Raw genomic sequence first — 13,956 nt, forward strand, 5'->3', positions numbered from 1 at the left:
GACTGGGTATGCAGCAGGTGGTGAGGGAACCAACAAGAGTGAAAAATATACTTGACCTTGTCCTCACCAATCTGCCTGCCGCTGATGCATCTGACCATGACAGTATTGGTAGGAGTGAACACAGCACAATCCTTGTGGAGACAAAGTCCTGTCTTCACATTCAGGATAACCTCCATCGTGTTGTGTGGCACTACCACCGTGCTCAATGGGATAGATTTCAAACAGATCTAGCAGTGCAAAAGTGGGCATCCATGAGGCGCTGTGGGCCATCAGCAGCAGCAGAATTGTACTCAACCACAATCTGTAACCTCATGGCCCGGCATATCCCCCACTCTACCATTACCATCAAGCCAGGAGACCAACTCTGGTTCAATGAAGAGTGCAGGAGGGCATGCCAGGAGCAGCACCAGGCATACCTCAAAATGAGGTGTCAACGTGGTGAAGCTACAAGCCAGGACTATCTGCGTGCCAAACTGCGTAAGCAGCATGCAATAGACAGAGCTAAGCGATCCCATACCAACGGATCAGATCTAAGATATGCAGTCCTGCCACATCCAGTCGTGAATGGTGGTGGACAATAAAACAACTAACTGGAAGAGGTGGCTCCACAAACATCCCTATCCTCAATGATGGGGGAGCCCAGCACATCAGTGCAAAAGATAAGGCTGAAGTATTTGCAACATTCTTCAGCCAGAAGTGCCAAGTTGATGATCCATCTCGGCCTCCTCCTGAAGTCCCCAGCATCACAGATGCCAGTGTTCAGCCAATTCGATTCACTCCACGTGATATCAAGAAACGACTGAAGGCACTGGATACTGCAAAGGCTATGGGCCCTGACAATATTCCGGCAATAGTACTGAAGACCTGTGCTCCAGAACTTGTTGCACCCCTAGCCAAGCTGTTCCAGTACAGCTACAACACTGGCATCTACCCTGCAATGTGGAAAATTGCCCAGGTATGTCCTGTACATGAAAAGCAGGACAAGTCCAACCCAGATTATCAGTCTACTCACAATCATCAGTAAAGTGATGGAAGGTGTCGTTGGCAGTACTATCAAGCAGCATTTGCTTAGCAATAACCTGCTCAGTGACACTCACTTTGGGTTCCGCCAGGGCCACTCAGCTCCTGACCTCATTACAGCCTTGGTTCAAACATGAACAAAAGAGCTGAACTCAAGAGGTGAGGTGAGAGTGACTGCCCTTCACATCAAGGCAGCATTTGACCGAGTACGGCGTCAAGGAGCCCTAGTCAAACTAGAGTAAAACTCTCCACTGGGTGGAGTCGTGCCTAGCGCTGAGGAAGAATGGTTGTGGTTGTTGGAGGTCAATCATCTCAGCTCCAGGACATCACTGCAGGAGTTCCTCAGGGGAATGTCCTAGGCTCAACCATCTTCAGCTGCTTCATTAATGACCTTCCTTCAAACATAAGTCAGAAGTGGGGATGTTCGTTGATGATTGCACAATGTTCAGCGCCATTCCTGACTACTCAGATACTGAAGCAGTCTGTGTAGAAATGCAACAAGACCTGGACAATATCCAGGATTGGGCTGATAAGTGGCAAGTAATGTTCGTGCAGACAAGTGACAGGCAATGACCATCTAGGGGCTACCATTGACCAGAAACTGAACTGGAGTAGCCATATAAATACTGTGGCTACAAGAGCAGGTCAGAGGCTGTGAATTCTGTGGCGGGTAACTCACCTCCTGACTCCCCAAAGCCTGTCCACCATCTACAAGGCACAAGTCAGGAGTGTGATGGAATACTCTCCACTTGCCTGGAAGGGGTGCAGCTCCAACAACACTCAAGATGCTCGACACCATCCAGGACAAAGCAGCCTGCTTGATTGGCACCCCTTCCACAACATTCACTCCCTCCGCCACCGATGCACAGTGGCAGCAGTGTGTACCACCTACAAGATGCACTGCAGCAACTTACCAAGGCTCCTTAGACAGCACCTTCCAAACCCACGACCTCTACCACCTGGAAGGACAAGGGCAGCAGATGCATGGGAACATCACCACCTGCAAATTCCCCTCCAAGCCACACACCATCCTGACTTGGAACTATATCACCTTTCCTTCACTGTCGCTGGGTCAAAATTCTGGAACTTCCTTCCAAACAGCACTGTGGGTGTACCTACCCCACATGGACTGCAGCGATTCAAGAAGGCAGCTCACCACCACCTTCTCAAGGACAATTAGGGATGGGCAATAAATGCTGGCCGAGCCAGCGATGCCAACATCCCAGGAATGAATTTTAAAAAAAAAATAATTTATAGCACAGAAAAAAACCATTTAACTCTACAGATCTCTGCTGGTGTTGGATTCATTCGTGACTGTCTTACATTTGACTCCCAGGGCTGGATTTTGTTCCCAGCCCGATCTCAGGTTCTGTGGTGGGGGCAGGGTGGGGGTTGGCGGGAGTTGGTTGGAGAATTAGAGTGGCAATGGCTGCCATGGAACCCGGCACCGGGATTGCCAGGCCTGATCTTCCCGGCAGTGGGAAAGTTCCATGGCGGCCCCTCCGCAGCTCTGCAATGGGACCCTGCTTTCCATATGCTAATTAGAGCTTTGCATTAATTTAAATGTAACTTACCTTCAGTTCCCGATGTTCAGCATGTCATGTGGCACTCTGGAGCATCTGAGGTGGGGAAATGGCCAACTCTGCACTATATACTGTATGGGGGAGGGAGGGGGGAGAAGGGGTCAATGCTGCAATCTGTACTGTTTGGTGGGGGTTTGGGGAAGGGGTCATCTCTGCACTCTATATGGGGGGGGGGCCTGGGAAGAGCTCAACTCTGCACCATGTTGTGCTGTTTGTAGAGCTGGCAGCCTTTTAAAAATGGCGCCAGCACCTGCTCTTTTGTCAGGTGACACTAATGGCATCGCCAAGGCCACCTCACCATGTGATTGGGGGGGAGGGGCGGCCACTGTGCACATGCTAAGTAGCCACTGGACGCAAGGTTGTGGCGGCGCAGAGCCCATGCGTGGCGGCTGCCATTGCGGAGGCAGGAGAACAAGATCCAGCCCCTAGTTTTGGACTCCCTCACAAGTGGAAACAGCTTCTCTATGTCTGCCCTATCAAACCCTTTCATAAGCATACATGAACAAATCTGGTGATATTTTTCAAGGTCAGTTCATTCATGTTATTGCCTAGTTTCCTGGAGCACAGGGAGCACAATAAGTGGTTGATGGATGGGGGGATGCATCTGGATATGCAACAACCCTTAAAGTACTGCTGTTCATCTATTTTAAGGCAACATCCAGTTTTAGCTGAAAACACTGGAACATCATGAAGGACAGATTTAAATATAAAAACTCCTCCCCAATCCCTTTGATATTGAGGCTTTAGATGTTTTTAGGAGGAGGTGTAACAGAAACCACTGGTATGTTTCAGCTCTGCACAACATGCATGTTCATGTTCACATGGATATAGAGTAGATGTTGTAGCTGGCACTGAAATTTGCAGGTAGTGGCTCCATGTATTTATCAAGTGGCTCCCCCACTGTCGACTATCGTCAAAAATGAATTGCTTTCTGCGCTGTCCTGCATTTACACAAGATTTAATGAAGGCTGGTCACTCGGGTAGAACTCCACTTTCCCAAATTCTAACATTGATATGCTTTGTGTTTATAGAAGCAGGTGCATAGTTATCAAGAGAGAACCAGGAGAACCTTCACTCCCTCAATCAGCCTGAAGGAATTGCCCCATATTGTGGGTAGAGAGTCAACTGCGGTAATGATGCAAGGGATGTTCTGCAGCTCTATGTAACCATATAACTTGTTCAGTTTAGTCTACTTTATTTATCCTTCTTTATTTATTCTCAGTTTCCCCTGCAAACTGACTGATTCATTAAAACACTAGGATGTTGTGCACAACAGGAATATGACATGCAAGGGGAGATTTTCAGCTTTTGTACTTTCAGCAGATGAAGAAAAATTATGGGCTGGGGGTTGTGGGGTGCACTCCTGATGTATGGTACAAAATTCACCTTGGCACGTTAACTGCTTTTAACAGTGCAACTATTGTTAACACATATCTTTCTCTTTCTATAGGGACCTTCCAAAATAGAGGAACCAGGAACCAGCGGCATTACAACAACAGGAGCCATTCACTCCACCTTGTGCAGGCAGTATGTCAGAGATACCCACCTGGGGTTTTGGAAAATGAGAGTCAGGACTGAGCACTGGATAATGCACACAGTCAAAGTGAGAGGAAGCGGAGCTGGTAGGAAAAGAACTTGATCTAGCTGGTCAATTCCAGATTGCCCTTTGCTGCAGAGCTCGTAGATGCTTATCCAATGAAGAAGACTTGTTATGGAATGGAGTGCATTGCTTAGCAGAAGTACTTCTCCCAGTCCTTCCAAAGTGTTCATGTAACCCTACAAGATCTTTCAGACAATGTTCACAAGTACAGGCCCAAAATCATTGTGGTAGATGGATTCACAGATCTGCAGGCTGCCACGTAGGGTGTGGCAACTCCATGGCCATCTATAGTGTGGCTCACATGGACAGAGATCCAAAGGCAGCATCTCTCCTGAATGTCTGGAGTATAGCTGTTGGAAACTTGGGATCCAATCCATAGGAGTCTCTCAGAGAAGAGCTCATTACATGAGCCTGCAAGTGATTTGCAGCTTGTGTGAAAGTGTACCTGCTGCTTGTGCTGACCCTCAATGGGGTACATGGCATCTATCTCATCCATGCCTCCTCCAGTAATTCCCAGCTGGTCCCCTTTTTACTTGCATGGTTTAGTTCCTATGAGATTATGGATCGGATTTTCAAAGGGCCATAGGGTTGGGACCCAGTGCAGACGTGATTTGAAAATCGCAGTCCCACACGTCATCTCCGGAACCCAACACCTCCGGGACAGTCCGTAATTTTCAATGTGAGGGCAGGGAGTGAGGGAACGGGGAAGCTGCTCGCCTCCAATTAAGGGCCCATTAAGCCCATGAAGGAGCTCGTTAAGGGGCCAGAGGGAGGGTGGGAGTGGGTGGGGGAGTGGTTCTGTGCTTAATATTCAATGGCAATTCCGGTGAGCCAGACCAGTCTGGTGCATGATGGTACACAGCACTTTCTTGCTGTAAAATGAAATGTTTTGGGTCTTTGGGGATCTCGCGTCGGGTCAAGTGCAGGACATTTTTTTTTTAAATTCTTGAAGCGCTGCCTCACCACTTTTATCTGCTGGCCCTCCAGGCTGCTGTCTGCTCTCATTGGCAAAGTAGCAGCAGGCCCTATCATGGCTGTTGCCTGTCTTTGCCGCTCACACTCTTCAGGCAACTCCCACCTCCTGCTGATGTTTGGTGCCACAAATTGGGCACGAGCTTGCCTTCTGCCCAATTAGGGCATTAACATTTGAAGATTGTGTTGCATAAGCAACTCAGCTCAGGTGTGGGGTCAGGTCCTGGAAATCATCCAGGCATCTGATTCCCAACTCTATTTTGAAAACTCAGCCCAATCTGCACAAAAATGGAATGGAACCTTTTCCTATTTATACAGGTCATGTCAGTGGTGTTGGGAATATCAGTACATGTGACCAGGTGATTTATATGTGTGAATATGTTACTGGAAGTGTTTCTATTCAGATGTACATCATCAGCCAATGTATTTTAGAATAGCAGAGTGGTGCGTTATAACTAGTGTGAACCTCACTAACCAAAGTTGCAATAAGCAGCACAGGGATTGAATGCCATTTTTAAAAACACTTCTGGCACTTAATTAGTAATTTACCAAAAACATTTAAAGTGCTAATAATGCAATGATAAACACATTCAGTACAAGGATTTACAATTACTTTACTTTAAAAAGCCTATTTCAGCATATATTTCGCAGTGGAATTCAGAGTGAATATTTGTTACACATCACATGGAGGATCTCCATCTGAAAAAATAAATATTCATTAAGATTGTAACACTTTACATTTAGAAATATGACTTCAAGATGGATTATTATTTTCTAAGAAACATTTGTATGTTAATCTACATATTCAATTTAGGAATACAGTGTAATATCAACAAATCCCATTTATAGTTTGATGTTCTCAGCTGACTGAATTTTAAGTATTGCTAGAAGTAGTGATTTCTTATGAGGGAGAACTGATGTAAAGAACACACCATTTACAACTATACAAGATTTTGTCATTGAAAACAATGGCTTGAATGTTATTAGAATGACGTGCTCTGCAGCGGTGCGCTTTCAACTCGGCGGCCTTCCGACACGGAAGTGTCGCCAAGGAGCCCCCGCAATATTACGCGCGGGGGCTCATTTATATAGAGGAGGCGGAGTGGCCACCCCCCAATGACGTAGAGGGGGCGGCCGCCGTGTCCCCAGCAACGCGTCCGGCGCCAATGCGCAGGCACCGGCGCCATTTTTAAAAGGCTGCAAGCCCTTGGGAGAAATTTTAATTTTTAAAGTCATATTGTAAAGCATTATTTATTAAAAATTGAATACATAATGGAGGCCCTTTCCCATCCCCCCACAACGTTTTTTAATGGGACATTCACATAAAAAGAAAGATTATTAGCAACCCACATTTTTCCCCTCAATCTCTTAACATTTGCCCTTCAACCCCTTCCCACTATCCCCACATCCAATAAAAAGTGATTTCCCCACTCTCCCACCCCTCCCGCCCTGAAAATTTTATCTCCCCCCACCCCCCCCCCCCCCTTCCCACTAGGTTTTCACCTCGTTGTGGGGCCGCAAGGAGGCCCCCCTGCCGCCGGTAACATGCGGCGGGCCCTTCTCGATGTCGCAGGTCGAAGCAGGCCTCTCCCCGCAGAACTTTACTGGCCCCCCGCTGCGACCCATGGCATTGAGGGGCTGGTAAAATTCAGCCCAATGTGTGTATGTGTAGCAGCAGATAAATGTCATATTATCCAGCCAATGTGACCTTGTGTGAAAGATTTTTGGAACTTCTAATAGAGAGTCTAATTGTGAGTTCATAACAAAGAAATATTGGAAGGCGCAAAAAGGAACCCAAATAAAAATGGTTTTCTGTAAACATTTATATATTGTTTAGGATTCAAAAGGGCAATAGCCCGAAACAGGCGATAGTGAATTGTCAGCCTATTATACATTACTCTGATTTTCTTCTTCTGTTTATTTCAGTGGAAAAGACCGTTGGGTGGATCATAAAGAAGGCTATCACCTGTTTTCAACTCCACCCAAGATGAATTTCAGTCCCTCAGTATCAAGTATTTAAAATATATGAAGCAGAAGGAAATACTTGTAAGTCCAGAATACACCTTTCAATCCTAAAACCAGATCTCATTCACAACCCAATGCTGCTCCATGACTAACTCAAACAATTCATTGATATGGTTTATCAAATCTTCAAATGTAGCAACCGCTTCCATTATTACAAACACAAATGATATAACAGCTATCTTTATTTGCTGTTGATGTGGTGATAAAATACATTTCATACAGGAGCTATATTTTGAATGTACATTCTCCATTATAAGAACAGGCTTTTAAAATTTTTGAGAGAAAAATATAATCTGTAACAAAGACAATACCAGAAATAAAGATTTTATGTTCTTTACAAGTGGCATAATGTAGCAATAATTCAATTGCCTCTATGACAACACAGACCATTTACTGATATGGTTAAGTATTGAGTATTTTCAATGTTACTGACCATGCAACCTTATATCTGCCATTGGGTGGATTTATTTGCATTACTACTATTGGGAAGTAAATGTTAAATATTTTGCCACTTATTTCTTTTTAACAGAAAACATGATGTGCAACCAATATAAAGTAAAAGAAACATCTTTTATTCTTTAAAACTCTTTAAAAATTATTTTAAAAATAGTGATTTCTATATTGGTATTTGTGAAAAAATTGCTTTTTTAAAAACTATATATAGGCCTAATTTATTTTTACATTTTCTCCATTAACAACTCAATAGACCCTCAAAATCTGCATCAAAAAGGCAGAATATTAACATGTCTTCAAAGACAAGAAGCAGTCATAAGATTCATACTATTTTTACAACCCTTTCAAAGCCAAAAATGACACAATTTTTAAAAAAAACTTGGTAAAGCTACTGTCATGGGTTGAGTGACAATTATGGTATGCAGGTATACATATTAAAGGGGAAAGGAGAAAAAATCTTCCCATTATCAACAAATCAGGTTGTTTTGTTGGCCCCTTAAAAAAGCTGTCCACTGCAAGACATCTTTAACCTTTTCAAACTTTCTGCCACAAGCTTCAAAAATTATCGTTGCCCTCTAAAATCTACTAAAGTCATAGGCAATTGAAATTATCCAGGTTTCACTTATGCTCACCTATTATTGTTGGAGGAGCATTCCTGATGACTGGGAATTATTCCAGGGCCTGGATTTGGCCTGTGTGTAGTGGATTAGGGAGCACTAGTATGTCCGAACTTTGAACTTAGAGCTGTGCTGTTTACTACTGATTCGACATTCAACGTGTTGCCTTGCTCGAGAAACTAAGATCTCTGTAAGTACTAAATGCTGAGCTGTCAGAAAATAAGAGCTTCACTTTTGTTATTTCACAGACACAGGGCTTGTCTGACAAACTTTTCTAAGACTTGGATCAATAAATTGTCATTGAGGAATGACTTTTCTACGACAAAAGGAGACATATTGGGACGTAATTATTTTAATACATATTTTTAAATAAAAAATTCATTAAAAAATATGAAACAAATAATCTGGAAATTCCTCGGCACCGCTTATCCTATAATTATTCCTGGAAATGGAACAGATTAAAATCCTATTATCGTCTCCTCATTGTTCCTTGAATTGAGATATCAAAAGAGTTTAGAAATACTGTGAGAAAACATACAATGCAATTATCATGGGTTTTTCATATGCTGATACTGCGACATTCTTAATGATAATAACCATTGGCAAAATTGCACCTTTTGAGTTTTACTCAATTAGGTTTTGCTGATCTGCAAACACAATCTGATGGTTAAAGTTTTTAAAATTTACTGCCTGATCAAGCAGTTTGGTGGAGTTTCTCTCGCTTAAATTCAGAAACGGTGCATTTCGTTCTGCAGTAAGTTGATGCCAGCACATGCTCTATAATTCATAACAAACTCTACAGACCTCTCATCCTGACTGTACTCAATTTTACTTGTTGACATTACAACTGCATTATCTGTATTCTAACATTTGCCAATCTCCATAAAATCAAAATCAAGCACAGCAATTAACAAGCAGATTCAGCTTTGTGTTTAAGAGTTATTGGACTCTAATGAACTAGCCATCCATTGTGACAAGTTCAAAGTTCATTATCCAGCCCATAGACTTAGATAAATTTTTCTCACAAATCTTATTTCAGGCTGAAGCAATGACGTCAGCCAATGCAGTGTTTGCTGGCTGTGAAAATTTCAAATTTGCTTGTTCACTTCAATTTTATTAGAGGCCAAAGTGGGGGAAAAACTAAAATACACCAGGCCCTTGTTAATATGAGCAGGCATTTAAATAATTTAACAAGTGTCTACTAGTTACCCTGTTCACTTCTGTTCAAAATTTTGTTTGAAAAAAATAGAACAATAAAATCTGAACATGATCTTTAGTGCAAACTCTGTCTCATTTAACACATACCAGCCAAAGAAGCCTAGAACAAGGTGCCATTGTTAATAAACTTGATATAAACATTTTCCTGATTGAATATTTCTCTTGCGCATGGCATATGCCAGTCCAGATAATTTTCTTTATAACAAAGGAAAACATGTTTATTTATCGTACCACCAGACAAGAAACGCATAATTTAGTCGGTCCAATGCAGTCATCATGACAAAATGCCCCGCATCTTTGACATATAATCATGGCTTTAAGCCTGCAATAACATTTGGAAGGTGAATCCTCCATGTTGCCACCTTCAGGAAATGTTTGGGCAGATTGGCCATGGCTGCTTGTATTTATTGACTGACCACCAGGAAGTGTTGTCACAGTAACGGAGAATGACACCATATTTCCAGAGTTATTTGAGACTTGGCTGTACAAAGACATTCCTGTGACTGCAGAGCAATGGTTTACAGATGAAACAGAAGGAACATTGATACTGCTGCTATGAACAGGTCTAAATGCAAACTGGGAACTTGCACGGTTTCCATAAGGTGGAAGCTTTTGTTGGTGCTGGGTAGGCTGTTGAAATCCCACAGATAGGCTGGATATCCTGTAAGGGTCTTGCTGATTTTGCATTAATTTGCCACCACCACCATGGGCTAAATTTGACTGGATTCCCTGAAAGAATTCTTTAGTCACAGATATACCAGCCACTTGTGCAGGAGGCAGTAAAGGAGTGTTCTCCTTTCCAGTGTGTCTATATTCATGTGTGGGAGCTTCCACTTTCAAATATCCACTGACCAAATTATCCACTCGAGGGCAGGCAATGCCATCACCCACCTGTGTGCAATCCTGCTCTGTTTTGATTAATACAGATGGAGGATGACAGGACACTGTTCTGTTTATTGATTCTGATGTAACCTGAATGCTACCATCAACTTGTTTTGCTCTGACATCCTTAAGGTCCTTCTCAGATGTTTCTGCCAGACCATTAATACCAACATGAGTCTCAGCGCTCTGAACATGGGCTCTTTTCCAGCTCTCTGAACCTCTTCCATAGGTAGCTGTATTAAGAAGGTAATGACCAGATACAGCTGGCTTAAGGGCAGACTTTGTCCCCATCAAACCAAATCTTGATCTTTGACCAACTGAAGCACCTCCAGAGGGAAAAGCTGAGCTGTTGACATCATGCTGTAAAGGTGCAGGAACTAAGGTTTGACTCTGCACATTACTCAGTATGGCCTGCTGTATCCTCTCCTGTGTTGTCCTGTTGAGCATTTCTGGTTGAGTACAGTCTTGATCAGTGTCTCTGGTTTGCAGCTCTTCATTGGTAAAACTGTGCTTTGAGACCTGATCAAACTGTTCCTGCTGTTTGTGCTGATTAATTGATCCAACAACTTGTTCTGGTATTGTCTGAGATTGTCTTCCTTTGATAAGGTCAGTAGTTACCTCACCAGACCTGTGAATCACAGTGGTGGCACTTCCCACTGTCACAGATACTACTAATGTGCCATCAGGTGATGTCTTCACTTTATCATTGAGTGAAGTTTTAGAAAACTGATATACAGGCTTCATCTCTACTTTGGTTAGAGGCTTCGGCAGGAATTGCTCTAGTGGCACTTCTTTCCCTTGGAGCAACTGTGTAACCAATGGATTGTTTGCAGGGATAGAGGAACCGATTTTTGGCATGGTTCCACAAACAGTTCTTTGTGTTTTAAGGCTGTGTACATCACCTGAAGTGCAAAATAATGGTGTAGACATAGCAGATGTAATTACAGGGCTTTCTACATTTGTAATTGCTTCAGAAACTGGGGAGGTCACTTTCAAAGTTCCAGCTGTGCCTCCAGTTGCCACAGAAATAGAACCAGCTGTTGTGACGAACACATTGGCTGAAGATGGAACCTGAAGGCCCCTTTGTGAAACCGAGAGCAGTTGAGTATCAGCAGGCAGCTTTCTGTCCACATTTGATGCTCTGGCATTAGAGTCTATCAAAGGCTGTTTACTCACTTCACCTGGTTTATTGTGCACTGCAAAATTTCCTGAGCTTTGAGTTGCTGCCTTTGCATACTCGGAATCTTTGAAAACAGGTACAGGTTTCAAAACTTCTCTCAAGGTTGGATTGGAAATCCGGTTTATAGTTTGCGTCTGCAATGGAGCAGCAGGGGCTTTTGTTGCAGTAATGTTTGTCATCACTGGAGTTCCCTGCAAGGCTAATAGTGAAGTCACAGATGTTGCTGCATATGCACTTGATAATGTTAATGGGGGTGTTGTAACTGTGGTTGTGGATTTGCTGGGGTCTGCGCTGCTAACTGCAGATATGCACTGCGCCACGGGGGTTTGCTGTAATTGTGTTCTCGTATCCATACTGGTTGGGGCCTTGGTCGTGGCCTCTGCACACGTTCTGGATGGTTCTCCTGGACTATCAAACAAGGGCCCTCCAATACTTCTCCTGCCTCCAGTTCTGTCCAGGTCCAGTGTGCTCCCCTGCCCTGAGATTCTACTGATCCCAGTCCAAGCCCCTCCTCCCCCCGCACTCCCTCCCCCTGGACCTGGGCCTGGAACTGCTCCACCTGCAGCTGCGACTGCTGCTGCACGTTGCGCCTTGGCAAGTTGAGCTTTAGCTTTGATGTCTGCAAGAGTCCTGGCTCCAGTTCTCCCAGGACTAGTGACGAGCGGTGGGAAAGTGGCCCTTGGAGAGACCTGACCAGTCTGGGTAGGCACAGGTCTGATTCTTGAGACTGGAATCTGTAAGGAATTTGAAGGAAAAAAAATTGAAAGGGCAATTAAATACATATTGAGCTTTTTATCTAAATATAGGTAGGAGCAATGTTTCATGGATTATTGTGTTAAAAGTTACATACAGTTTCGTAAACATAAGGCTTTCCGGTCCTTTACTGAAGTTTAAAACCAAAGTGAAAGTACATAGTTACTGACTGACTTTTTATATTGGGCAAGGCACGAACTTCAGGAACTAGCAGAAATCTTCTGAAGAGGTTCTGTGCCCACTTGTGTCTGTGAAACTAATTGAAATTAAATATCCTAACGCATTTTCATTCTTGACTTTAATAAATGGAGGCATAGATTGCAAAAGGAAGCAAGTTATGCTAAATGTTATGCAAGTTCTCCCTGTGACTGCGTGGGTTTCCGCCGGTTGCTCCAGTTTCCTCCCACAGCCAAAGACTTGCAGGTTGATAGGTAAATTGGCCATTGTAAATTGCCCCTAGTGTAGGTAGGTGTTAGGAAATTGGTGGGAATGTGGGAGGGAATATGGGATTAATGTAGGATTGGTATAAATGGGAGGTTGTTGGTCGGCACAGACTCGGAGGGCCAAAGGGCCTGTTTCAGTGCTGTATCTCGAAATAAAATAAAAAAATCTTTAAAAAACACTGGTTAGACCCCAGGTGGAGTACTGTGGCAATTTCAGGCACCACAGTTTAGGTAGGATGTAATGGTCTGAAGAGAGGGTGGAGCGGAGATGGTACGAGGGATGAGAGATTTCATTTACAAAGTGACAGTACAAAAACTGGGTGTGTTCTTCTTACAGCAGAGAAGGTTAAGGGGAGATTTAATAGAGATGTAGAGTAAAGCGAGAGAAACTGTTTCCAGTTCCAGAAGGATTAGTAACCAGAGGACACAGATTTAAAGTAATTGGCAAAAGGACCAGAAGCGACATGAGAAAACAATTTTCACACAGTGAGCTGGATTTTAAGAGCCCGTTGCCAATCTCAGTGGTGAGCTCAAAAAATGGCGGCCCACATGCCAAAAAGCCGCTGCAATCTCCTGAGCTCATTTAAATAGCCGGAGCGGACCGCCCCCGAATCACGTGGAGGGGGTGGGCTGTCCGTCCCCAGCAATGGTGTCAGCTGCCTGTGCGCAGGCGCCATTTGTAAAGTTTTAAAGCTACACCCCCCCTCACAAGTTCTCTAATAAATTTCTAATGACCCTTTCCCACCCCCCAATAACATTTATATTAACTATGTAATCAAATGAGGCCATATGGGTAGAACCTAAAAACAAAAAGGGGGCAATCACTTGGCTGGGAGTGTACTATAGGCCTCCAAACAGTCAGGGAGAGATAAAGGAGCACATATGTAAGCAAATCTCAGAGAGGTGTAAAAATAATGGGGTAATAATAATAGGGGATTTCAACTTCCCCAATATTAACTGGGATAGTCTGAGTGCATCCAGGAGAGCTTTTTGAGCCAGCACACAGAAAGTCCTACAAGAGAAAGGGCGTTAATTGGCCTAATCTTAGGCAATGAAGCCGGACAAGTGGTAGAAGTGTCAGTGGGGGAGCATTTCGGGAATAGTTACCATAACTCTTGTAAGATTTAAGGTAGTTATGGAAAAGGATAAAGACGGACCGGAAATAAATGTACTGAATTGCGGGAAGGATGATTTCAATATGATAAAACAG

At 43.6% G+C, this 13,956-nt stretch overlaps 1 protein-coding gene across 14 annotated transcripts in view; it reads right to left on the reverse strand.

The window, feature by feature from the left end:
• Positions 1-7,364: 7,364 nt before the first annotated feature.
• asxl2 (ASXL transcriptional regulator 2) overlaps positions 7,365-13,956 on the reverse strand; it is a 444,313-nt gene continuing 437,721 nt past the window's right edge. For all 14 annotated transcript variants that reach the window (XM_068024020.1, XM_068024011.1, XM_068024034.1 and 11 more), the window contains one exon: positions 7,365-12,284. In XM_068024020.1, the coding sequence (XP_067880121.1) occupies positions 9,711-12,284 (2,574 nt within the window). In that variant the 3' untranslated portion in view covers positions 7,365-9,710. The remainder of the gene's footprint in view (positions 12,285-13,956) is intronic.

The sequence above is a fragment of the Heterodontus francisci genome, chromosome 3, assembly GCF_036365525.1.
Source record: "Heterodontus francisci isolate sHetFra1 chromosome 3, sHetFra1.hap1, whole genome shotgun sequence".
Taxonomy (NCBI): Eukaryota; Metazoa; Chordata; class Chondrichthyes; order Heterodontiformes; family Heterodontidae; genus Heterodontus; species Heterodontus francisci.